Genomic DNA, 25,881 nt, shown 5'->3' on the forward strand with positions numbered 1-25,881 from the left:
TACCTCTCTGAGTGGTTCTCTAGTGTCCCAGTCCTGTAGATGAATACCTCTCTGAGTGGTTCTACAGTGTCTCAGTCCTGTAGATGAATACCTCTCTGAGTGGTTTTACAGTGTCCCAGTCCTGTAGATGAATACCTCTCTGAGTGGTTCTCCAGTGTCCCAGTCCTGTAGATGAATACCTCTCTGAGTGGTTCTCCAGTGTCCCAGTCCTGTAGATGAATACCTCTCTGAGTGGTTCTCCAGTGTTTCTGTGTTTAATCTACATGACATATCAGCTCTTACTGTTCTCTTCAGACTTGCTCATTCAAAACCTCTATTAGAGGCATTTTCACATTATCCCTGTAGGATCTGCTGGATCCTGGAGTGTTCAGAACATTAATGCTTAAAGAAAAAAATAAGCAAACACATTCCCCCTTCCGTATGTTTGGGGAAGAAGGTACTCTGGTCAGATGAGACAAAAATTGAGCTTTTTGGCCATCAAGGAAAACGCTATGTCTGGCGCAAACCCAACACCTCTCATCACCCCGAGAACACCATCCCCACAGTGAAGCATGGTGGTGGCAGCATCATGCTGTGGGGATGTTTTTCATCGGCAGGGACTGGGAAACTCATCAGAATTGAAGGAATGATGGATGGCGCTAAATACAGGGAAATTCTTGAGGGAAACCTGTTTCAGTCTTCCAGAGATTTGAGACTGGGACGGAGGTTCACCTTCCAGCAGGTCAATGACCCTAAGCATACTGCTAAAGCAACACTTGAGTGGTTTAAGGGGAAACATTTAAATGTCTTGGAATGGCCTAGTCAAAGCCCAGACCTCAATCCAATTGAGAATCTGTGGTATGACTTAAAGATTGCTGTACACCAGCGGAACCCATCCAACTTGAAGGAGCTGGAGCAGTTTTGCCTTGAAGAATGGGCAAAAATCCCAGTGGCTAGATGTGCCAAGCTTATAGAGACATACCCATAAGAGCGTTGTGCCAGTAACCGAAAGGTCGTTGGTTCTAATCCCCGAGCCGACTAGGTGAAAAACCTGTCGATGTGCCCTTGAGCAAGGCACTTAACCCTAATTGCTCCTGTAAGTCGCTCTGGATAAGAGCGTCTGCTAAATGACCAATTAATTTTTTTATTTATACCCCAAGAGACTTGCAGTTGTAATTGCTGCAAAAGGTGGCTCTACTAAGTATTGACTTTGGGGGGGTGAATAGTTATGCACGCTCAAGTTTTCTGTTTTTTTGTCTTATTTCTTGTTTGTTTCACAATAAAAAATATTTTTCATCTTCAAAGTGGTAGGCATGTTGTGTAAATCAATTGATACAAACACCCCAAAAATATATTTTAATTCCAGGTTGTAAGGCAACAAAATAGGAAAAATGCCAAGGGGAGTGAATACATTCGCAAACCACTGTATATCATGTATAATTAAAATTAATATGTTTTGTTTAACTGATTGAACAAACGTTTTGTTTTTAACTTTTATTTGTGGTGTGGTTTTCATATCAGCCCTTTTGGGCTTCCAGCCTCACCTGAACACCGTTTTTACCTGTTTATTTATCTGCAGTGTTTTGTCTTTCACTTCTTTTCTTTGGTGTGAATAAATAAAACCTAAAACCTAATTGAGAAATGGTTTCACTTGCAATGACTTGTTATGTTTAAACCGTGATTTAAACTGAGACTCGGTGATATGACATGTAAGGCTGTGTGTCTGCCTGTATTCATATATGGACCTGATTTCCATTCAGACTGCTTTGTCCAGCCAAGTGGCACTTTGTGGGATACATTGAATGTAATGGAGTTTAAGTTGTGTTCCCAGCAGTCCACAGGATGGCGCCAGAGCAGCATAACTGGACTGGTGGGACCTGAGTAATATACCAGGGAAATACACTATATATCAAATCAAATCAAATCAAATTGTATTGGCCACATGCGCCGAATACAACAGGTGCAGACATTACAGTGAAATGCTTAATTACAGCCCTTAACCAACAGTGCATTTATTTTTTTTAGAAAAAAAGTAAAATAAAACATCAACAAAAAAGTGTTGAGAAAAAAAGAGCAGAAGTAAAATAAAATAACAGTAGGGAGGCTATATATACAGGGGGGTACCGGTGCAGAGTCAATGTGCGGGGGCACCGGCTAGTTGAGGTAGTTGAAGTAATATGTACATGTGGGTAGAGTTAAAGTGACTATGCATAAATCATTAACATAATATACACAAGTATGTGGACACTCTTCAAATGAGTGGATTATGCTATTTCAGCCACACCCGTTACTGACAGGTGTATACAATCGAGCACACATAGTTACACAGTGCTTTCGGAAAGTATTCAGACCCCTTGACTTTTTCCACATTTTCAGCCTTATTCTAAAATTGATTAAATTGTTTTTTTTTTACTCATCAATCTACACACAACATCCCATAATGACAAAGTTATGGGTTTTTAGAACTCCTGCATTGTCTTGGTTGTGTGCTTAGGCTCCTTGTCCTGTTGGAAGGTGAACCTTCACCCCAGTCTGAGGTCCAGAGCGCTCTGGAGCAGGTTTTCATCAAGGATCTCTCTGTACTTTGCTCTGTTCATCTTTCCCTCGATTCTGACTAGTCTCCCAGTCCCTGCCACTGAAAAACATCCACACAGCATGCTGCCACCACCATGCTTCACCGTAGGGATGGTGCCAGGTTACCTCCAGACGTGACGCTTGGCATTCAAGCCAAAGAGTTCAATCTTGGTTTCATCAGACCAGAGAATCTTGTTTCTCATTGTCTGAGAGTCCTTTAGGTGCCTTTTGGCAAACTCCAAGCGGGCTGTCATGTGCCTTTTACTGAGGAGTGGCTTCCGTCTGGCCACTCTACCATAAAGGCCTGATTGGTGGAGTGCTGCAGAGATGTCCTTCTGGAAGGTTCTCCCATATCCACAGAGGAACTCTGGAGCTCTGTCAGAGTGACCATCGGGTTCTTCGCGGGTTCTTCGTCACCTCCCTGACCAAGGCCCTTCTCCCCCGATTGCTCAGTTTGGCCAGGCGGCCAGCTCTAGGAAGAGTCTTGGTGGTTCCAAACATCTTCCATTTAAGAATGATGGAGGCCACTGTGTTCTTGGGGACCTTCAATGCTGCAGAAATTTTTTGGTACCCTTCCCCAGATCTGTGCCTCGACACAATCCTGTCTCGGAGCTCTACGGACAATTCCTTCGACCTCATGGCTTGGTTTTTGCTCTGACATGCACTGTCAACTGTGGGACCTTATGTAGACAGGTGTGTGCCTTTCCAAATCATGTCCAATCAATTGAATTTGAAGTTGAATACAAGTCCTTTCCTTTAATCACTGTATATACCTCCTTTTTAATCACGTTGTTTTCCCACTCCGATATCCGTCTCGAGTCCTTTTCTGCCGTCCATGACGATGTTAACTCCAGTGGTGGAAAAAGTACCCAATTGTCATACTTGAGTAAAAGTAAAGATACCTTACCAGAAAATGACTCAATTAAAAGTGAAAGTCACCCAGTAAAATACTACTTGAGTAAAAGTCTAAAAGTATTTGGGTTTAAATATACTTAAGTATCAAAAGTAAATGTAATTGCTAAAATATACTAAAGTATCAAAAGTAAAAGTACAAGTATAAATCATTTCAAATTCCTTACATAAAGCAAACCAGACAATTTTCTTGTTTTTTAAATTTACGTTCAGCCAGAGGCACACTCCAACACTCAGACAATTTACAAACAAAGCATTTGTGTTTAGTGAGTCTGCCAGATCAGAGGCAGTAGGGATGTTCTCTTGATAAGTGTGTGAATTGGACCATTTTCTGTCATGCTAAGCATTCAAAATGTAACGAGTACTTTTGGGTGTCAGGGGAAAATGTATGGAGTAAAAAGTATATTATTTTCTTTAGGAATGTAGTGAAGTAAAAGTAAAAGTAGTCAAAAATATGAATAGTAAAGTCAAGTACATATACCCCCAAAAAACTACTTAAGTAGTACTTTAAAGTATTTTTACTTAAGTACTTTACACCACTGGTTAACTCTCTTTCTTAGCTAGCTCGACTATGCACTTGCCTCTGCTAGCAATACACTGTGCTAACATTAGCCTAGACTGTACCACAGAAAATAACAGTTTTAAACAGTTGTAAAAACCCACTTCTTCCAGACAGAATAGTTCCTGTAGATTCAGACTTACTCATCACCAATCTTTTGTTATGTCTCGTGGGTTTCATAACCACGTCTGTATAACAATTCAATAATGATGAGACGGGAGACAGGAATCAGTTCAACCATTTATCTGGAACGTGATCATCTCAATACATACAAACCCCCATGATGCTCTGCGGCACAACCCCAATATACAACAAATACATAAATAAGTAAATGGACACTAAACAAAACTCATAGAGGAATTTAAATGTTCAGTTGTAGAAAGTAGGGCCATGGGATAGGGTCAGAAAGGTCAGTATGTTTGATAACTGGTTCCAGAGGTGACATAACAAGCTTAAGGTCCATTATAACACAGTGAAGTAGAGGTGGGAGCTAAAAGCAGACATGGACAGTGAGACGGTGTGAGGAGGTCAGGGGTGAAACACTAGATCAGGACAGGTAGAAATGGCAGGGCTGGTTGTGTTCAGTGTGTGTGTCCAGTGTGTGTGTGTGTGTCCAGTGTATGTATGTGTGTCCAGTGTGTGTGTGTGTGTGTGTGTGTGTCTAGTGTGTGTGTGTGTGTGTGTGTCCTGTGTGTGTGTGTGTTCAGTGTCAGTGTGTGTGTGTGTTCAGTGTGTGAGTGTGTGTGTTTAAAGTGTGTGTGTGTGTGTGTCCTGTGTGTGTTTGTCCAGTGTGTGTGTGTGTCCAGTGTGTGTGTGTGTTCAGTGTGTGTCCAGTGTGTGTGTGTGTGTGTGTGAGAATCCAGTGTGTGTATGTGTGTGTGTGTCCAGTGTGTGTGGATGCGTGTGGATGCGTGTCCAGTGTGTGTGTGTCCAGTGTGTGTGTGTGTCCAGTGTGTGTGTGTCCAGTGTGTGTGTGTCCAGTGTGTGTGTGTCCAGTGTGTGTGTGTGTGTGTGTGTGTCCAGTGTGTGTGTGTGTGTGTGTCCAGTGTGTGTGTGTGTGTGTGTGTGTCCAGTGTGTGTGTGTGTGTGTGTGTCCAGTGTGTGTGTGTGTGTGTGTGTGTGTGTGTGTGTGTGTGTGTGTGTGTGTGTGTGTGTGTGTGTGTTCAGCGTGTGTGTGTTCAGTGTGTGTGTGTCCAGTGTTCAGTGTGTGTGTGTGTGTGTGTGTGTGTGTGTGATCAGTGTGTGTGTGTCAATTGTGTTTGTGTATCCAGTGTGTGTGTCCAGTGTGTGTGTGTGTGTGTGTGTTTGTGTGTGTGTGTGTCCAGTGTGTGTGTGTGTGTGTGTCCAGTCTGTGTGTCCAGTGTATGTGTGTGTGTGTGTGTCCAGTCTGTGTGTCCAGTGTTTGTGTGTGTGTCCAGTGTGTGTGTGTCCAGCGTATGTGTGTGTGTCAAGTGTGTGTGTGTGTTTGTGTGTGTCCAGTGTGTGTTTCCAGTGTGTGTGTGTGTGTGTCCTGTGTGTGTGAGTGTGTGTGTAAGTGTGTTTGTGTGTGTGTGTCCAGTGTCTGTGTGTGTGTCCAGTGTGTGTGAGTGTGTGTGTCCAGTGTGTGTATATGTGTCAAGTGTGTGTGAGTGTGTGTGTGTGTGTCCTGTGTGTGTGTGTGTCCAGTGTGTATGTGTGTGGGTCCAGTGTGAGTGTGTGTATGTGTCCAGCGTATGTGTGTGTGTCCAGTGTGTGTGTCCAGTGTGTGTGTGTGTGTCCTGTGTGTGTGTGTCCAGTGTGTGTGAGTGTGTGTGTGTCCAGTGTGTGTGTGTGTCCTGTGTGTGTGTGTGTCCAGTGTGTATGTGTGTGTCGTGTGTGTGTGTGTCGTATGTGTGTGTGTCCAGTGTGTATGTGTGTGGGTCCAGTGTGAGTGTGTGTGTGTGTGTGTGTGTGTGTGTGTGTGTCCAGCGTGTGTGTGTCCAGTGTGTGTGTCCAGTGTGTGTGTGTGTTTGTGTGTGTCCAGTGTGTGTGTGTGTGTCCAGTGTGTGTGTGTGTGTGTTCGGTGTGTGTGTGTGTTCTGTGTGTGTGTGTCCTGTGTGTGTGTGTGTGTCAGGTGTGTGTGTGTGTGTCCTGTGTGTGTGTGTGTGTCAGGTGTGTGTGTGTGTGTGTGTCAGGTGTATGTGAGTGTGTGTGTCCAGTGTGTGTGAGTGTGTGTGTCCAGTGTGTGTGTGTGTCCTGTGTGTGTGTCCTGTGTGTGTGTGCGTGTCTAGTGTGTGTGTGTGTGTGTCCAGTGTGTGTGTGTGTGTGTGTCAGGTGTGTGTGTGTGTCCAGTGTGTATGTGTGTGTCCTGTGTGTGTGTCCAGTGTGTATGTGTGTGTCCTGTGTGTGTGTGTCCAGTGTGTGTGTGTGTCCAGTGTGTGTGTGTGTGTTTGTCCAATGTGTGTCCAGTGTGTGTGTGTGTGTGTGTGTGATTAGTGTGTGTGTGTCCAGTGTGTGTGTGTGTGTGTGTGTGTGTCCAGTGTGTGCTTGTCCGGTGTGTGTGTGTTCAGTGTGTTTGTTCAGTGTGTGTGTGTGTGTGTGTACAGTGTGTACAGTGTGTGTGTACAGTGTGTGTGTTCAGAATGTGTGTGTGTGTCCAGTGTGTGTGTGTGTGTGTCCAGTTTTTGTGTGTGTCCAATGTGTGTGTGTCCAGTGTGTGTGTTTGTCCAGTGTGTGTGTGTGTCTAGTTTGTGTGTGTGTGTCCAGTGTGTGTGAGTCCAGTGTGTGTGTCCAGTGTGTCAATGTGTGTGTGTGTGTGTGTCCAGTGTGTGTGTGTGTGTGAATCTAGTGTGTGTGTGTGTGTCTAGTGTGTGTGTGTGCGTGTGTCCAGTGTGTGTGTGTGTGTCCAGTGTGTGTGTTTGTGTCCAGTGTGTTTGTCCAGTGTGTGTGTGTGTCCAGTGTGTGTGTGTCAGTGTTACCATGGTTATTATTTACAGGGACACTGAGGAGTCAACATTAACCCAAAACCCTGGATAGAGGGGCTCAGTGAATGTGGAGTGGAATGTGTTCATGTGGGTCAGTGTGTCAGAGGAGACTCTGTAGAAGGACAGAGTGCCGGCTGGCCAGTCCAGATACACTCCTACTCTGTGGGAGCTGGAGGAGGGGACGTCTATGGTAGTGGACTTATTATTGTGCCAGACAGAGTAACTGTTGTCAGAGCAGTTCAGACTCCAGGACTTGTCATTGTCTCCAATCATACAGTCATAACCCCCTCCTCTCCTGCTGATTCCTTTATATGCCACTCCTATAACAGCCCCTAACCCACTCCACTCTACCTCCCAGTAACAGCGCCCAGTCAGACCCTCTCTACACAGCACCTGTCCCCAGTCCTCAAATCTCTCTGGGTGATCAGGATCCGGCTGCTCCTCTCTCCTCCATGTCACCTTTCTGTTCTCCTCAGACAGAGAGAGGAGTCTGTTTACTGTGTTTCGGTCCAGTATGAGATCACAGACATCTGATGGATGAAACCAGACACAATATTAGAAATCATCATCATTCACATTAGAATGTTAACTCACTTTTCACTAATTCATTTAATGTAGATGTTTCTAGGTATCAAAAGGAGAAGTTAAGGTAACTTGAGACTTGTTGAATGATTTACATTTTTTTTACATTTTTAGTCATTTAGCAGACGCTCTTATCCAGAGCGACTTACAGTTAAGTGAATACATTTTTTTATACTGGCCCCCCGTGGGAATCGAACCCACAACCCTGGCGTTGCAAACGCCATGCTCTATCAACTGAGCTACATCCCTGCCGGCCATTCCCTCCCCTACCCTGGACAATGCTGGGCCAATTGTGCGCCGCCCATGAGTCTCCCGGTCGCGGCCGGCTGCGACAGAGCCTGGATTCGAACCAGGATCACTAGTGGCACAGTTAGCACTGCGATGCAGTGCCTTAGACCACTGTGCCACTCAGGAGACTGTGCCACTCAGGAGAATGATCATATGTTATACTGTATGGTAATATAAAACACACTTATTCCCATTAATTACACACACACACACACACACACACACACACATCCTGAACACACACACACACATCCTGAACAAACACAAACACAAACACACACTGGACACACATACAAATCCTGAACACACACACACACACTTACACTGAACACACAAACACACACATCCTGAACACACACAGGAACACGCCACACACAAACACACAAACACACACACATTGTCAAAGCAACTCTTTGTAAACTTTGGTGTCCCTGATTTGTGCTTCTGTAGAACTACAGCTGATATTTAATATGACCAAGTAAGTAATGATGGTGGTCTTTGACTTTGACTTCACTTGAATTAAGACTTATTCTTAGTCATATTCTTCACAGCAGTCAACACTCACATTTTCTAAGTCCAGGTTTCATTGTGTTCTCTCCACCATGTTCCACACTGTAGCGGTAAGCAGAAGAACAGACAGTCATTGAGGGATACACCTGAACTCACACACACACACACACACACACACACACACACACACACACACACAACACACACACAAACAGTCAGCATATAACTTTGTGTGTGTCCAGTGTGTGTGTGTGTGTGTCCAGTGTGTGTGTGTGTGTGTGTGTCCAGCGTGTGTGTGTGTGTCCAGTGTGTGTGTGTCCAGCGTACGTGTATGAGTGTGTGTGTCTTGTGTGTGTGTGTGTGTCCAGTGTGTGTGTCCAATGCGTGTGTGTCCAGTGTGTGTGTGTGTGTCCAGTGTGAGTGTGTCCAGTGCCTGTGTGTCCAGTGTGTGTGTGTGTGTGTGTCAAGGATGTGTCCAATGTGTGTGTGTGTGTGTGTCCGTGTGTCCAGTGTGTGTGTGTCCAGTGTATTTGTGTGTGTCCAGTGTGTGTGTATGTGTCCAGTGTGTGTGTTTGTGTGTGTGTGTCCAGTGTGTGTGTGTGTGTGTCTCCAGTGTGTGTGTGTGGCAAGTGTGTGTGTGTGTGTGTGTATGTATGTGTGTGTGTGTGTGTGTGTGTCCAGTGTGTGTGTGTGTGTGTCTCCAGTGTGTGTGTGTGTGTGTGTCTCAAGTGTGTGTGTGCGTTTGCATGTGTCCAGTGTGTATGTGTCAAGCGTGTGTGTGTGTGTGTGTGTCCAGTGTGTTTAGTGTCTGTGTCCAGTATGCACACACACACACAACACACACACACACACAATGGACAGACACACACAAACAGTCAGCACATACCTTTGTCCAAGTGTGTGTGTGTCCACTGTGTGTGTGTGTGTGTGTCCAGCATGTGTGTGTGTGTATGTGTGTGTGTCCAGTGTTTGTGTGTGTGTCCAACATGTGTGTGTGTGTGTGTGTGTCCAGTTTGTGTGTGTGTGTGTGTGTGTGTCGAGTGTGTGTGTGTCCAGTTTGTGTGTGTGTGTCCAGTGTCTGTGTGTCCAGTGTGTGTGTGTGTGTGTGTTTCAAGGATGTGTCTAATGTGTTTCCAGTGTGTGTGTGTCCAGTGTGTGTGTGTGTGTTTGTCCAGTGTGTGTGTGTGTGTCGAGTGTGTGTGTCCAGTGTGTGTGTGTGTGTCAAGTGTCTGTGTGTCCAGTGTGTGTGTGTGTGTCCAGCGTGTGTGTGTGTCCAGTGTGTGTGTCCAGTGTGTGTTTGTGTGTGTGTGTCAAGTGTGTGTGTGTGTGTCCGTGTTTCCAGTGTGTGTGTTTCCAGTGTGTGTGTGTGTGTTTGTCCAGTGTGTGTGTGTGTGTCGAGTGTGTGTGTCCAGTGTGTGTGTGTGTCAAGTGTGTGTGTGTCAAGTGTGTGTGTGTGTGTTTGTGTGTGTCAAGGATGTGTCCAATGTGTTTCCAGTGTGTGTGTGTCCAGTGTGTGTGTGTGTGTTTGTCCAGTGTGTGTGTGTGTGTCGAGTGTGTGTGTCCAGTGTGTGTGTGTGTGTCAAGTGTCTGTGTGTCCAGTGTGTGTGTGTGTGTCCAGCGTGTGTGTGTGTCCAGTGTGTGTGTCCAGTGTGTGTTTGTGTGTGTGTGTCAAGTGTGTGTGTGTGTGTGTGTGTGTGTATGTGTGTCCAGTGTGTGTGTGTGTGTGTATGTCCAGTGTGTGTGTGTGTCCAGTGTGTGTGTGTGTCCTGTGTGTGTGTGTTTGTCCTGTGTGTGTGTGTTTGTGTCCAGTCTGAGTGTGTCCAGTGTGTTGTTTTCCAGTGTGGACACACACACACACACACTGGACACACACACTGGACACACACACACACACACTCACACAAACACACACACACACACACACTCAGAAACGTACACTGGACACAAACACACACAGTCTTTATATAACTTAGTCCAAGTGGTGGTCAGAATGTTTGTCTTAACTAGCCTGATAACTCCAACATGTCTGATATGAACATTGACATAAACCCTCTACATACTTGAGTTTCTCCAGTCTGCAGTGTGGATCCTCCAGTCCAGCAGAGAGCAGTCTGACTCCTGAGTCTCCTGGGTGATTGTAGCTCAGGTCCAGCTCTCTCAGGTGTGAGGGGTTTGACTTCAGAGCTGAGGCCAGAGAAGCACAGCCTTCCTCTGTGACTAGACAGCCTGACAGCCTGCAAAGAGTCAAATCATATTAAAACCACACTGCTATTCTTTGGTGGTGAAAATAGTGGCAGTATATTTTTTCAACATATTCAGATACATCAGTGTCCTGAAACCTGCCATATCTATTCATAAATTAATGTATCATTATTAGAAATTATCATAATTTTGCTTGTAGAGAGAAAAATGTATAGTACAAATATTTGAGTAGACTGACCAGAGTAGTTTAAAAAGCAGTATCAGTCAAAAGACAGACAGTGAGGTATCAGATTTAGATTGTATTGAGTTTACAGTCCACACCATATCTATTTTGACAAAGATAACATTTTAAATGTGGCTCTTTACTCCAGCATTTTGGATTTGAGATCAAATGTTTCATATGAGGTGACAGTATATAATCTCACCTTTTATTTGAGGGTATTTTAATACATATCTGTTTCAACATTTAGAAATGAAAGCACTTTATGTATCTAGTCCCCCTATTTGAAGAAGTCAAACGTATTCTGACCAATTCACTTACAGTGTATTAAAGTAGTCAAAAGTTTAGTATTTGGTCCCAAACTCGTTGGTTGCATTTGCAGTTTGTTTTGGTTGTGTTTTGGGTTATGTTTTGCCCGATAGTAACTAAATGGTGGATGATGACTAGATTAATCTTCTGTCTAAGTGAGTAGATAACATGTTTCTAAACACTACTAAATTAATCCTGATGATGCTATGATTAAGAAAAATCATGAATGAATCATGAATAATAATGAATGAGAAAGTTACAGAGGCTACAACAAAACATGCTAACCTCTCACCATTACCAATAACAGAGGGGGTATGATCCTTGTTCCTCTGTAACTTTCTCATTAATCATCATTTACGATTCATACATGATTATTCATAATCATGGTAGCGTCCACATGAATGTAGAAGTGTTCAGAAACATATTCTATTCTTACTGACAATACAAGTGAAGTGACTCCAAAATGACAGGACATTATTCACCATTCAGTTTCTATTGGGAAAAACATCATCCAAAACACAACCAAGACAAACTGCAAATGCATTCAACAAGTTTGTAGAATCACAAGCTTGATGTAATCACTGTGGGTAAGGAATATGGGACCAAATACTAAACTTATGACTACTTTAATACAATATAAGAGAATGTGGGTCACACCCTGGCTCTGGGACTCTATATGTTGAGCCAGGGTGTGTTCATTCTTTGTGTTTATTTCTAGGTTGGTAGTTTCTGTTGTGTTTAGTTCTATGTTGGCTAGAGTGACTCCCAATCAGAGGCAACGAGTGTCAGCTGTCGTTGGCTGTCTCTGATTGGGAGCCATATTTATTCTGTCTGTTTTCCCTTTGTGTTTGTGGGTTTTTGTTCCGTGTTCGGTCATTGATACCGTGGACTTCACGAGTCGTTTCTTGTTTTGTATTGTGTTTACGCTTTAACTAATTAAAGTATGTTCGTTCATCACGCTGCGCCTTGGTCTGTTCCATATGACGATCGTGACAATGTGTCCAAATTATTACGACTTTTTCAAATGGGAGAACTAGATACATACAGTCATTTCATTTCTAAACAGTAACACAGATATGTATGAAAATACCCTCAAATAAAAGGTGACATTCTGTACTGTCACCTAATATGAAACATTCCATCTCAAACCCAAAATGCTGGAGTATAGCACCAAATGTAAAACTGTAAACTTCACTGTCCAAACACATATGGTGTGGACTACGTGTGCCTTGTAAACACATGTGGATCTGGTGAATAGTTATCACTTGTTGACCAACTACAGGAATACTGACCTCAGAGTCTCCAGTTTACAGTGGGGATCCTCCAGTCCAGCAGAGAGCAGCTTCACTCCTGAATCCTTCAGGTCATTGTTACTCAGATCCAGTTCTCTCAGGTGTGAGGGGTTTGACCTCAGAGCTGAGACCAGAGAAGCACAGCCTTCCTCTGTGACTAGACAAACTGACAGCCTGCAAAGAGTCAAATCATATTAAAACCACACTGCTATTCTTTGGTGGGGAAAATAGTGGCAGTATATTTTTACAACATATTCAGATATATCAGTGTCCTGAAACCTGCCATATCTATTCATAAATGAATGTATCATTATTAGAAATGATCATAATATTGCTTGTAGAGAGAGACATGTATAGTACGAATATTTGAGTTGACTGACCAGACCAGTTTAAAAAGCAGTATCAGTCAAAAGACAGACAGTGAGGTATCAGATTTACTGTATTTTCCGCACTATAAAGCGCACCGGAGTATAAGCCGCAGCAGCTAAATTGAATGATGTGTACATATATAAGCCGCACTGGACTATAAGCCGCAGGTGTTTTAATGTTTAATTACCATATGTAAGGGTTCGTGCACAGAGGGGATTGTCGGGAAAGAGATGGCTGCTTGAGGAAGCTCCCCTTTATTAACATTTCAACAAACAAGTTGCATATTTGCATAACGTATTCCAGCAAAATTAGTTAATAGCGTCACAATCATTTAACCACTTAACTTTGGTTATTTTTGAAAAACCTTGAAAAAGTGTGCACATCTTTGAATATTTATCTACATTATAGCCTACAGTAGTACCATAACAAAAAACAAAGCTTACAGCGCTTGACGAGGCAATATCAATGGCTAAATTAAATGTGTGTTTTTAAAAGTGCAAAATAAAGTGCCTGTAACACGACAGTAAGCGCGTAAACCTAAAGTTGCAGCAACACGGCTGCTTAAAATATACGGTAATCAGCCTACCAGAAAAGTCATTAATCCTCATCTTCATCTTTTAGGCCAAGGTGCAGTACATGGCTGTAACCAGAAAAGTAAAGTCATTAATCCTCATCTCCGTCTTCTTCCTGCGTACTAAAACCACCAAAGTCCTCATCTTCAGTGTCGGAAATGAACAGGCTCAGGGTGGCTTCGTCAACCACTCTCCTCTCTCCTTCGTTGACGCTCTCAAAACCAACGAACTCCTCTTCGTCACTGACGGAATCGAACAACCTCTGAAGGGCCTTTGCTGTGGCGGCGTCCTCCTCTTCATCACGCAGCAGTCCAGCCTTTCGGAACCCGTTAATGATCGTGGATGTTTTGACACTCCTCCACACTATCAGGATCCACTCGCAAACTTGAGCGAAAGTTGCTTTTCGCATGCGACCAGTTTTGGTGAATGATTTATCGCCGCTAGTCATCCACGCCTCCCACTGAACGCGTAGTGCCACTTTGAACGCACGATTGACACTGATGTCGAGTGGCTGCAGATGCTTCGTTGTTCCCCCAGGAATCACAGCTGGAATCGAGTTTGTGCTCTTGATGGCTGCTTTCACATAATCCGTTATATGGGCCCTCATGCTGTCCAAAACGAGCAAAGCTTTTTTTGGGCGAAAGAATCCTCCAGGGCGCTTGATGTAGCACTCATTCAGCCACTCATTCAACCACTCATTCAGCCATTCATTCAGCCACTCATTCAGCCACTCATTCAGCCACTCATTCAGCCACTCATTCATTACGCTTTCCATCATCCACCCTTTCTTGTTGACTTTAAAAGGAGATGCCATTCAATATTTTCTATTTTCATTTCGGTGGCGACTGTTTCAGCTTTCAGTCGGATCTGCACGGTGGAAACACCTCGGCCGTCTGCTCTCTGTGTGTTCTCCCAATCTTCAAGAAAGTCTTCAAGTTCGGGCCATCTGCTTTTATTACTTCTGAAAGCTTTTTTTGACTTTTTGCATTGAGACAGTTCTTCCCGCTGGCGTCTCCAACGTCTCACCATTGACTCATTGATGCCAAGGCTACGTGCAGCAGCTCTATTTCCTTCTTTTACAGCCAGATTGACTGCCTTTAACTTAAAAGCTGCATCATATGCATTTCTACGTTTGTTTTCCATAATGAGGGTTTGTGCATGAAAACTTCCTTTGCACAAACTGTCTTGCTCTCGTTCTGTCTCTCGTTCTGTCTCTCGTACCACTCTCGGTTCCACTTTTACTTTTACGCGCTACCCGTCTCACTCTTTTCCGGCCTCCAGCTTTTCCTGCTGGAGCCCGCCGCTTAAAGGTGGGGGGCGCGGACCGGTCATAGAGCCCATAGAGTTAAAGTTGGTGGACTGTAACCTGTAAAATCCATAGATTTAGGAGGTCTTCTAGTGGCCGTTAGCTGTAAAAATCCATAGATTAGCCGCACCGTTATATAAGCCGCAGGGTCGAAAAATTGGAAAAAAGACGCGGCTTATAGTCCGAAAATTACGGTAGATTGTATTGAGTATACAGTCCACACCATATCTATTTTGACAGTGAAGCTAACATTTTAAATGTGGCTCTATACTCCAGCATTTTGGATTTGAGATCAAATGTATCATATGAGGTGACAGTATATAATGTCACCTTTTATTTGAGGGTATTTGAATACATATCTGTTTCACCATTTAGAAATGAAAGCACTTTATGTATCTAGTCCCCCACTTTTGAAGAAGTCATAAGTATTTTGATAAATTCACTCATAGTGTATTAAAGTAGTCAAAAGTTTAGTATTTGGTCCCAAACTCGTTGGTTGCATTTGCAGTTTGTTTTGGTTGTGTTTTGGGTTATGTTTTGTCCAATAGTAACTGAATGGTGGATGATGACTGGAGTAATTTTCTGTCTAAGTGAGTAGATAACATGTTTCTAAACACTACTAAATTAATCCTAATGATGCCATGATTTAGAAAAATCATGAATGAATCATGAATAATAATGAGTGAGAAAGTTACAGAGGCTACAACAAAACATGCTAACGTCTCACCATTACCAATAACAGAGGGGGTATGATCCTTGTTCCTCTGTAACTTTCTCATTCATCATCATTCATGATTCATTCATGATTATTCATAATAATGGTAGCATCCACATGAATGTAGAAGTGTTCAGAAACATCTTCTATTCTAACTGACAATACAAGTGAAGTGACTCCAAAATGACAGGACATTATTCACCATTCAGTTTCTATTGGGAAAAACATCATCCAAAACACAACCAAGACAAACTGCAAATGCATTCAACAAGTTTGTAGAATCACAAGCTTGATGTAATCACTGTGGGTAAGGAATATGGGACCAAATACTAAACTTATGACTACTTTAATACAATATAAGTGAATATGTACAAATTATTACGACTTTTTCAAATGGGAGAACTAGATACATAAAGTGCTTTCATTTCTAAACAGTAAAACAGATATGTATGAATACCCTCAAATAAAAGGTGACATTCTGTACTGTCACCTAATATGAAACATTATATCTCAAATCCAAAATGCTGGAGTATAGCACCAAATTTAAAACTGTAAGCTTCACTGTCCAAACACATATGGTGTGGACTATGTGTGCCTGGTAAACACATGTGGATCTGGTGAGCAGTTATCACTTGTTGACCAACTACAGGAATACTGACCTCAGAGTCTCCAGTTTACAGTGGGGATTCCCCAGTCCAGCAGAGAGCAGCTTCACTCCTGAATCCTTCAGGTCATTGTTACTCAGGTCCAGCTCTCTCAGGTGTGAGGGGTTTGACTTCAGAGCTGAGACCAGAGAAGCACAGCCTTCCTCTGTGACTAGACAGCCTGACAGCCTGCAAAGAGTCAAATCATATTAAAACCACACTGCAATTCTTTGGTGGTGAAAATATATTTTTTCAACATTTTCAGATACATCAGAGTCCTGAAACCTGCCATATCTATTCATATATGTATATATACACACTACTACTAGTCGAGAGTTTGGACACACCTACACATTCAAGGGGTTTTCTTTATTTTTACTATTTTTGACATTGTAGAATAATAGTGAAGACATCAAAACTATGAAATAACACATATGGAATCATGTAATAACCAAAAAAGTGTTTAACAAATCAAAATATATTTTAGATTTTAGATTCTTCAAATAGCCACCCTTTGCCTTGATGACAGCTTTGCACACTCTTGCCATTCTCTCAACCAGCTTCATTAGGTAGTCACCTGGAATGCATTTCAATTAACAGGTGTGCCTTCTTAAAAGTTAATTTGTGGAATTTCTTTCCTTCTTAATGCGTTAGAGCCAATCAGTTGTGTTGTGACAAGGTAGGGGGGTATACAGAAGATAGCCCTATTTGGTAAAAGACCAAGTCCATTTATGGCAAGAACTGCTCAAATAAGCTACGAGAAATGACAGTCCATCATTACTTTAAGACATGAAGGTCAGTCAATACGGAACATTTCAACAACTTTTAAAGTTTCTTCAAGTGCAGTCATTAAAAATATCAAGCACTATGATGAAACTGGCTCTCATGAGGACCGCCACAGGAATCGAAGACCCAAAGTTACCTCTGCTGCAGAGGATAAGTTCATCACAGTTACCAGCCTCAGAAATTGCAGCCCAAATACATTTTTCACAGAGTTCAAGTCACAGACACATCTCAACATCAACTGTTCAGAGGTGACTGTGTGAATCAGGCTTTCATGGTTGAATTGCTGCAAAGAAACCACTACTAAAGGACCCCAATAATAAGAAGAGACTTGCTTGGGCCAAGAATCACGAGCAATGGACATTACACAGGTGGACATTTGTCCTTTGGCCTGGAGTCCAAATTTGAGATTTTTGGTTCCAACCGCCGTGTCTTTGTGAGAAGCGGTGTGGGTGAACGGATGATCTCGGCATGTGTATTTCCCACCGTAAAGCATGGAGGAGGAGGTGTTATGGTGTGGGGGTGCTTTGCTGGTGACACTGTCTGTGATTTATTTAGAATTCAAGGCACACTTAACCAGCATGGCTACCACAGCATTCTGCAGCGATACGCCATCCGATCTGGTTTGGGCTTAGTGGGACTATCATTTGTTTTTCAGCAGGACAATGACCCAACACACTTCCAGACTGTGTAAGGAGAGGGATTGAGTGCTGCATCAGATGACCTGGCCTCCACAATCACCCGACCTCAACCCAATTGAGATGGTTTGGGATGAGTCGGACGGCAGAGTGAAGGAAAAGCAGCCAACAAGTGCTCAGCATATGTGGGAACTCCTTCAAGACTGTTGGAAAAGCATTCCAGGTGAAGCTGGTTGAGAGAATGCCAAGAGTGTGCAAAACTGTCATCAAGACAAAGGGTGGCTATTTGAAGAATTTCAAATATAAAATATAATTTCATTTGTTTAACACTTTTTTTGGTTACTACATGATTCCATATTTGTTATTCCATAGTTTTGATGTCTTCACTATTATTCTACAATGGAAAAAATTAAGACAAACCCTTGAATGAGTAGGTGTGTCCAAACTTTTGACTGGTACTGTGTATACATGAATTAATGTATCATTATTAACAGTAGATAACATGTTTCTAAACACTACTAAATTAATTATTGTGTGTGTGTGTGTGTGTGTCCAATGAGTGTGTGTTCATTGAGTGATACAGGAATACTGACCTCAGAGTCTCCAGTTTACAGTGGGGATTCCCCAGGACAGCAGAGAGCAGCTTCACTCCTGTATCCTTCATGACATTGTTACTCAGATCCAGCTCTCTCAGGTGTGAGGGGTTTGACTTCAGAGCTGAGACCAGAGAAGCACAGCCTTCCTTTGTGAGTCCACAGAATGACAGCCTGCAAAGACATCATCATGATTTCACAAACACACTGTTAATTTAACACCAGTAGTGTAGAAGGACAATGGCATATGCATTTGGTTTATTCTCTTAAACAACATATAGATTAATCTTCCGTCTCCTAGAATTGTATGGACATATTGTTATACTAATGTGAACATCAATGCATTGATTCAGTAAGTTTTTCAATATAATATAATATATTACATACATATTATAATATATATTTTTCTCTAAACGGAATATTTCTTCCTGATGATTAGTACTTAAATGTCATTTTATGTACTCACAGAGCAGCTCTGGAGGCTTTGACCACTGGCAGCAGCCTCAGAAGACCTTCCTCTGATCTGGAGTATTTATTCGGGTCAAACACATCCAGCTCCTTTTCTGAAGTCAGCAACACAAAGACCAGAGCTGACCACTGTGCAGGTGACAGGTTGGCTTCTGAGAGACTTCCTGATCTCAGGTAGCTTTGGATCTCCTCCACTAGAGAATGGTCATTCAGTTCATTCAGACAGTGGAACAGATTGATGCACCTCTCTGGAGAGGGATTCTCCCTGATCTTCACCTTGATGTACTTGACTGTTTCTTCATGGCTCTGTGAGCTGCTTCTTGTCTTTGTCAGTAGACCTCGTAAGTACTTCTGATTGGACTCCAGTGAGAGGCCCAGAAGGAATCGGAGGAACAGGTCCAGGTTTCCTGTCTCACTTTGTAAGGCTTTATCCACAGCACTCCTGTAGAAAGTAACTTCAGGCTTGTAGTCTCTGAACAGCGAAGAAAAGTTGCTTGACTTTGATTGAGGTTTGGCCATTAGATTTTCATTGTTGTTGATGAAGGAGAGGAACACATATACAGCAGCCAGAAACTCCTGAATGCTCAGATGCACAAAGCAGTACACCTTGTCCTGGTACAGCCCACATTCCTCTTTAAAGAGCTGTGTGCACAATCCTGAGTACACTGAGGCGTCATTGACATCAATGCCAGCCTCATTCAGGTCTTCTTCATAGAAAATCAGATTGCCATTCACAAGCTGTTGAAAAGCCAGTTTTCCCAGTGACAGAATGCTCTCTTTATTCCAGTGTGGACCTGTCTCTTCTTTCCCAAGATACTTATCATTCTTCTGTTTGGTATGAAACTCCACAAGGTGTGAGTACATCTCAGTCAGAGTCTTGGGCATCTCTTCTGTCTTGTCTGTACTCAACATGTGTTCAAGGACTGTTGCAGAAATCCAACAGAAGACTGGAATGTGGCACATGATGTGGAGGCTCCTTGATGTCTTTATGTGTGAGATGATTCTGCTGGCCAGGTCCTCATCACTGAATCTCTTCCTGAAGTACTCCTCCTTCTGTGGGTCATTGAACCCTCGTACCTCTGTCACCTGTTCAACACACCCTGAAGGGATCTTATTGGCTGCTGCAGGTCGGGTAGTTATCCAGAGGAGAGCAGAGGGAAGCAGATTTCCCTTGATGAGATTTGTCAGCAGAACATCCACTGAGGTTGATTTTGTGACGTCACAGCAGATCATGTTCTTCTGGAAGTCTAGGGGCAGTCGGCACTCATCCAGACCATCAAAGATGAACAGAACTTTGTACTTGTCGTAGTTGGAGATTCTTGATTCTTTGGTTTCCATTGAGAAGTGATTGAGAAGTTCAATGAAAGTGTGATTGTCCCCTTTCATCAAATTCAGCTCCCGAAAAGGGAATGAAAATACAAATTGGACATCCTGATTTGCTATTCCTTCAGCCCAGTCCAGAATGAACTTCTGCACAGAGACTGTTTTTCCAATGCCAGCGACTCCCTTTGTCAGCACAGTTCTGATAAGTTTGTCTTGTCCAGTTAAGGGTTTGAAGATGTCGTTACATTTGACTGCAGTCTCTGGTCTTGCTTGTTTCCTGGTTGGTGTCTCAATCTGTCTCAGCTCATGTTCATTATTGACCTCTCCTGTTCCACCCTCTGTGATGTAGAGCTCTGTGTAGATCTTATTGAGAAGTGTTGGGTTTCCTTGTTTAGCGATCCCCTCAAATACACATTGAAACTTCTTCTTTAGATTAGATTTGAGTTCACGTTGGCAAATCACAGCAAGCTCATCTGAATGAAGAAATAACAGAGGATATAATATTATGTATGTTTTAATGCCTACAGTATTGTAGGACTGTTATAAAGTTTTTAATAAAAATAATGTATTCTCTTAATTTACTGTATAAATGTGTAAATGTTTTCATAATGCATTACAGACTGGATTATATGATTATATTCTCTCTCTCTCTCTCTCTCTCTCTCTCTCTCTCTCTCTCTCTCTCTCTCTCTCTCTCTCTCTCTCTCTCTCTCTCTCTCTCTCTCTCTCTCTCTCTCTCTCTCTCTCTCTCTCTCTCTCTCTCTCTCTCTCTTCTCTCTGTCTAAATTAATCACCACAACACATCCCTGCTGCTACATGATGAGGTCACTAGGTGTTGTGTTAAGGCTGCTACAATATCACTGAGTTACACAGCTACTTTAGCTGTACTTTAGCTACAGCTTTTAAATGTTCTAAAACAGCATTCAACATGAGGCAGACAGCTCTTACTTTTCTCCAGTGTGTCAGCAAGCTCCTTCTGGTTCATTTTCCTCAGGACGTGCAGTGTGATCTTCAGAGCCCCCTCTCTGGCACTGCTCTCCTGCTTCTCATCTTCAGCATCCACCACGTCCTTATCCTGCTTCTGACTCTCAAAGCCTTCTGGGAGTTCTGGACTAAGAATCCTCTTGAACCTCTTCAGCTCGTTCTTCACAAATGTCATAATATTATCTTCAAGCAACTGAAATGAATCAAGTAAATAAGTTAAGCAAGAGTCTAAATGCTTTCTCATTAACACATGAATGAACGATTGACAGATCAACTTTACTTGAGGTAAACAAAAACAAATGTACATAACAGGACCACATACACTGAATATGGAGGCCAGGTCTGTTTGATGACTCTGGGAAGACTGACCACTGAGAATCTCTGACTCTGATCTCTCCTGTTGGTTTCTGTGGACAAAACATCAGATTACATCTCCTCATCCAGGGAGTACACACACACACACACACACACACACACACACACACACACACACACACACACACACACACACACACACACACACACACACACACACACACACACACACACACACACACACACACACACACACACACACACACACACAGAGGGAATGTTGTGTTAGTTTAATATTGTTTCAGGACTATGAAAATGGAAAAAAGGTTTAGCCTATGGATTATGAAAACAACAAAAATAAATGAGAAAATGGGAGAGGAGAAATGACTAGAGACAGTGTTGTTTAACTCACTGACCATGACCCATGAGTTCTTCTTACCTTTGTTCACTAGAAAAGTCTCTCTCTCTAAACTGTATAGGTTGATGCATAGACCGGTCACTCTTCATGGACACACAGCTGGGTACAGGGGAGGCTGGTCTCTCCTGCTTGATTGGGCTTCAACACAACAGAGACAAACATTACATCTCTCATCTACTCTGAGCTCAGAAGGGGAAACATAAGAAGAGTTTCATTCCAAAACGCTATATATCCATTTTCAGAAATGTTGGTAAATTAGCTTTTATTGTTTAAGAAATTATGAAAGAGATTGGTGTGTTTTTTCACAATCTAATCATGGTATGCGATTGTTCAATGACAGACATGTATTTCTTTAAAATCGATCACTTGATGGTTTCATTTTGAATAAGCCGCCTCAATATTTGCAGCCGTAGGTGGTAATATCTCTCTAGGAGCTGATCCGTGGTCAGTATTGTGAAATAATAAGATTTAATGGAGAAAACTGATCCGAGAGCAGCGCTCCCCTTCTTTCGATCCTATCAGTATCGATGCATGCTCCACCGGACGTGATACCTTGTCATGCTGCTGATCCAGTTTCTACTGGTCTGCCTGCGGATCTGGAACTCTGACCTGTTCACCGGACGTGCGACCTTGTCCCGAACCTGCTGTTTCGACCCTCTCTCTCTCTCTACCACACCTGCTGTCTCGACCTCTGAATGCTCGGCTATGATAAGCCAACTGACATTTACTCTTGAGGTGCTGACGTGTTGCACCCTCTATAACCACAGTGATTATTATTTGACCCTGCTGGTCATGAACATTTGAAAATCTTGAAGAATGATCTGGCCTTAATGGCCATATCCTCTTATAATCTCCCCCCAGCACAGCCAGAAGAGGACTGGCCACCCCTCAGAGCCTGGTTCCTCTCTAGGCTTCTTCCTAGGTTCCTGCCTTTCTAGGGAGTTTTTCCTAGCCACCGTGCTTCTACATCTGCATTGCTTGCTCTTTGGTGTTTTAGACTGGGTTTCTATAGAAGCACTTTGTGACAACTGCTGATGTAAAATAAAATATAATTGTGGTACGCATATGAAGCAGACCAGGCCAGGGTTTAGGGTTTGAGAAGTCAAAGAAGTAAAAATGACTTCCTTAGATGTTAATTTTGAAACTGTTCTGTCTTAAGTAGTTTAACAAACGGACACATTTTCATGTTAGTCATAAACAACTTTATATCGAAAAAGTGCCTTTGATTTGTCGGCCTGCACATGTGCAGTTCGGCACAAGACGACCATTAGACCCAATGACGTACAGTGGGGAGAACAACTATTTGATACACTGCCGATTTTGCAGGTTTTCCTACTTACAAAGCATGTAGAGGTCTGTAATTTTTATCATAGCTACACTTCAACTGTGAGAGACGGAATCTAAAACACAAATCCAGAAAATCACATTGTATGCTTTTTAAGTAATTCATTTGCAGTTTATTGCATGACATAAGTATTTGATCACCTACCAACAAGTAAGAATTCCGTCTCTCACAGACCTGTTTTTTTTTTTAAGAAGCCCTCCTGTTCTCCACTCATTACCTGTATTAACTGCACCTGTTTGAACTCCTTACCTGTATAAAAGACACCTGTCCACACACTCAATCAAACAGACTCCAACCTCTCCACAATGGACAAGACCAGAGAGCTGTGTAAGGAGATCAGGGATAAAATTATAGACCTGCACAAGGCTGGGATGGGCTACAGGACAATAGGCAAGCAGCTTGGTGAGAAGGCAACAACTGTTGGCGCAATTATTAGAAAATGGAAGAAGTTCAAGATGACGGTCAATCACCTTCGGTCTGGGGCTCCATGCAAGATCTCACCTCGTGGGGCATCAATGATCATGAGGACGGTGAGGGATCAGCCCAGAACTACACGGCAGGACCTGGTCAATGACTTGAAGAGAGCTGGGACCACAGTCTCAAAGAAAACCATTAGTAACACACTACGCCGTCATGGATTAAAATCCTGCAGCGCACGCAAGGTCCCCCTGCTCAAGCCAGCGCATGTCCAGGCCTGTCTGAAGTTTGCCAATGACCATCTGGATGATCCAGAGGAGGAATGGGAGAAGGTCATGTGGTCTGATGAGACAAAAATAGAGCTTTTTGGTCTAAACTCCACTCGCCGTGTTTGAAGGAAGAAGAAGGATGAGTACAACCCCAAGAACACCATCCCAACCGTGAAGCATGGAGGTGGAAACATCATTCTTTGGGAATGCTTTTCTGCAAAGGGGACAGGACGACTGCACCGTATTGAGGTGAGGATGGATGGGGCCATGTATCGCAAGATCTTGGCCAACAACCTCCTTCCTTCAGTAAGAGTATTGAAGATGGGTCGTGGCTTCCAGCTTGACAACGACCCGAAACACACAACCAGGGCAACTAAGAAGCATCTCAAGGTCCTGGAGTGGCCTAGCCAGTCTCCAGACCGAACCCAATAGAAAATCTTTGGAGGGAGCTGAAAGTCCGTATTGCCCAGAGACAGCCCCGAAACCTGAAGAATCTGGAGAAGGTCTGTATGGAGGAGTGGGCCAAAATCCCTGCTGCAGTGTGCGCAAACCTGGTCAAAACCTACAGGAAACGTATGATCTCTGTAATTGCAAACAAAGGTTTCTGTACCAAATATTAAGTTCTGCTTTTCTGATGTATCAAATACTTATGTCATGCAATAAAATGCAAATTAATTACTTAAATATCATACAATGTGATTTTCTGGATTTTTGTTTTAGATTCCGTCTCTCACAGTTGAAGTGTACCTATGATAACAATTACAGACCTCTACATGCTTTGTAAGTAGGAAAACCTGCCAAATCGGCACTGTCTTTCACTCATGCTGCCAAACATGCCCTCGTAAAACTGACTATCCTACCGATCCTTGACTTCGGCGATGTCATTTACAAAATAGCCTCCAACACTCTACTCAGCAAATTGGATGTAGTCTATCACAGTGCCATCCGTTTTGTCTCCAAAGCCCCATATAATACCCACCACTGTGACCTGTACGCTCTTGTTGGCTGGTCCTCACTACATATTCTTCGCCAAACCCACTGGCTCCAGGCCATCTATAAATCACTGCTAGGCAAATCCCCGCCTTATCTTAGCTCATTGGTCACCATAGCAGCACCCACCTGGTCATCCCCAAAGCCAACACCTCCTTTGGCCGCAATTCCTTCCAGTTCTCTGCTGCCAATGACTGGAACAAATTGCAAAAATCTCTGAAGCTGGAGACACTTATCTCCCTCACTAACTTTAAGCATCAGTTGTCAGAGCACCTTACCGATCACTGCACCTGTACACAGCCCATCTGAAATTAGCCCGCCCAACTACCTCATCCCTATATTGTTATTTATTTTGCTCATTTGTACCCCAGTATCTCTATTTGCACATCATCTCTTGCACATCTATCATTCCAGTGTTAATACTAATTGTAATTATTTTGCACTATAGCCTATTTTATTGCCTTACCTCCATAACTTGCTAAATTTGCACACACTGTATATATATGTATTTCTGTTGTATTTTTTTTGACTTTGTTTTGTTTTACCCAATATGTAACTCTGTGTTGTTGTTTTTATCGCACTGCTTTGCTTTATCTTGGCCAGGTCGCAGTTGTAAATGAGAACTTGTTCTCAACTGGTTTACCTGGTTAAATAAAGGTGAAATAAAATAAAATAAAATAAAGTATCAAATACTTGTTCTCCCCACTGTATTTCTGCGCATGAGCTTCAATTGAAATCAAATTGTATTTCTCACATGCGCCGAATACAACAGTGGTACACTTTACCGTGAAATGATTACTTACGAGCCCTTTCCCAACAATGCAGAGTTAAAAAGTCACAAAAATTATCTAAATAAAAAAGGAAATAGTAACATAATAAAATAACAATAAGGTAGTTGAGGTAATTTAGGAAATATGTACATGTACGTAGGGGTAAAATGACTAGGCAATCAGGATAGAGATTACATCTCCTCATCCAGGGAGTGCACACACTCACTGAAACACACACACACACTCACTGACACACACACACACACACACACACACACATACACACACACACACACACACACACACACAGGGAGGGAATGTTGTGTTTGTTTAATATTGTTTTAGGACTATGAAAATGGAAAAAAGGATTAGCCTATGGATTATGAAAACAACAAAAAGAAATGGGAAAATGGGAGAGGAGAAATGAATAGAGACAGTGTTGTTTAACTCACTGACCATGACCCATGAGTTCTTCTTACCTTTGTTCACTAGAAAAGTCTCCCTCTCTGAAGTTTATAGGTGGATCCATAGACCAGTCACTCTTCATGGACACACAGCTGGGTACAGGGGAGGCTGGTCTCTCCTGCTTGATT

At 42.8% G+C, this 25,881-nt stretch overlaps 1 protein-coding gene across 1 annotated transcript; it reads right to left on the reverse strand.

Annotated features, from left to right (window-relative positions):
* Window positions 1–4,298: 4,298 nt before the first annotated feature.
* Window positions 4,299–25,881, reverse strand: LOC311120364 (NLR family CARD domain-containing protein 3-like). The gene is made up of 10 exons (XM_084194976.1): window positions 25,768–25,881; window positions 21,087–21,171; window positions 20,729–20,957; window positions 18,456–20,253; window positions 17,990–18,163; window positions 15,991–16,164; window positions 12,370–12,543; window positions 10,412–10,580; window positions 10,201–10,207; window positions 4,299–7,496 (listed from the first exon to the last, which is right to left on the reverse strand). Exons 1-10 carry the CDS (start codon window positions 25,833–25,835, stop codon window positions 6,973–6,975), a joined length of 3,402 nt encoding a protein of 1,133 aa, XP_084051102.1. The 5' UTR covers window positions 25,836–25,881; the 3' UTR covers window positions 4,299–6,972.

This window comes from Coregonus lavaretus (genome assembly GCF_964263955.1).
Source record: "Coregonus lavaretus genome assembly, contig: HAP1_SCAFFOLD_899, whole genome shotgun sequence".
NCBI classification, from domain to species: Eukaryota; Metazoa; Chordata; class Actinopteri; order Salmoniformes; family Salmonidae; genus Coregonus; species Coregonus lavaretus.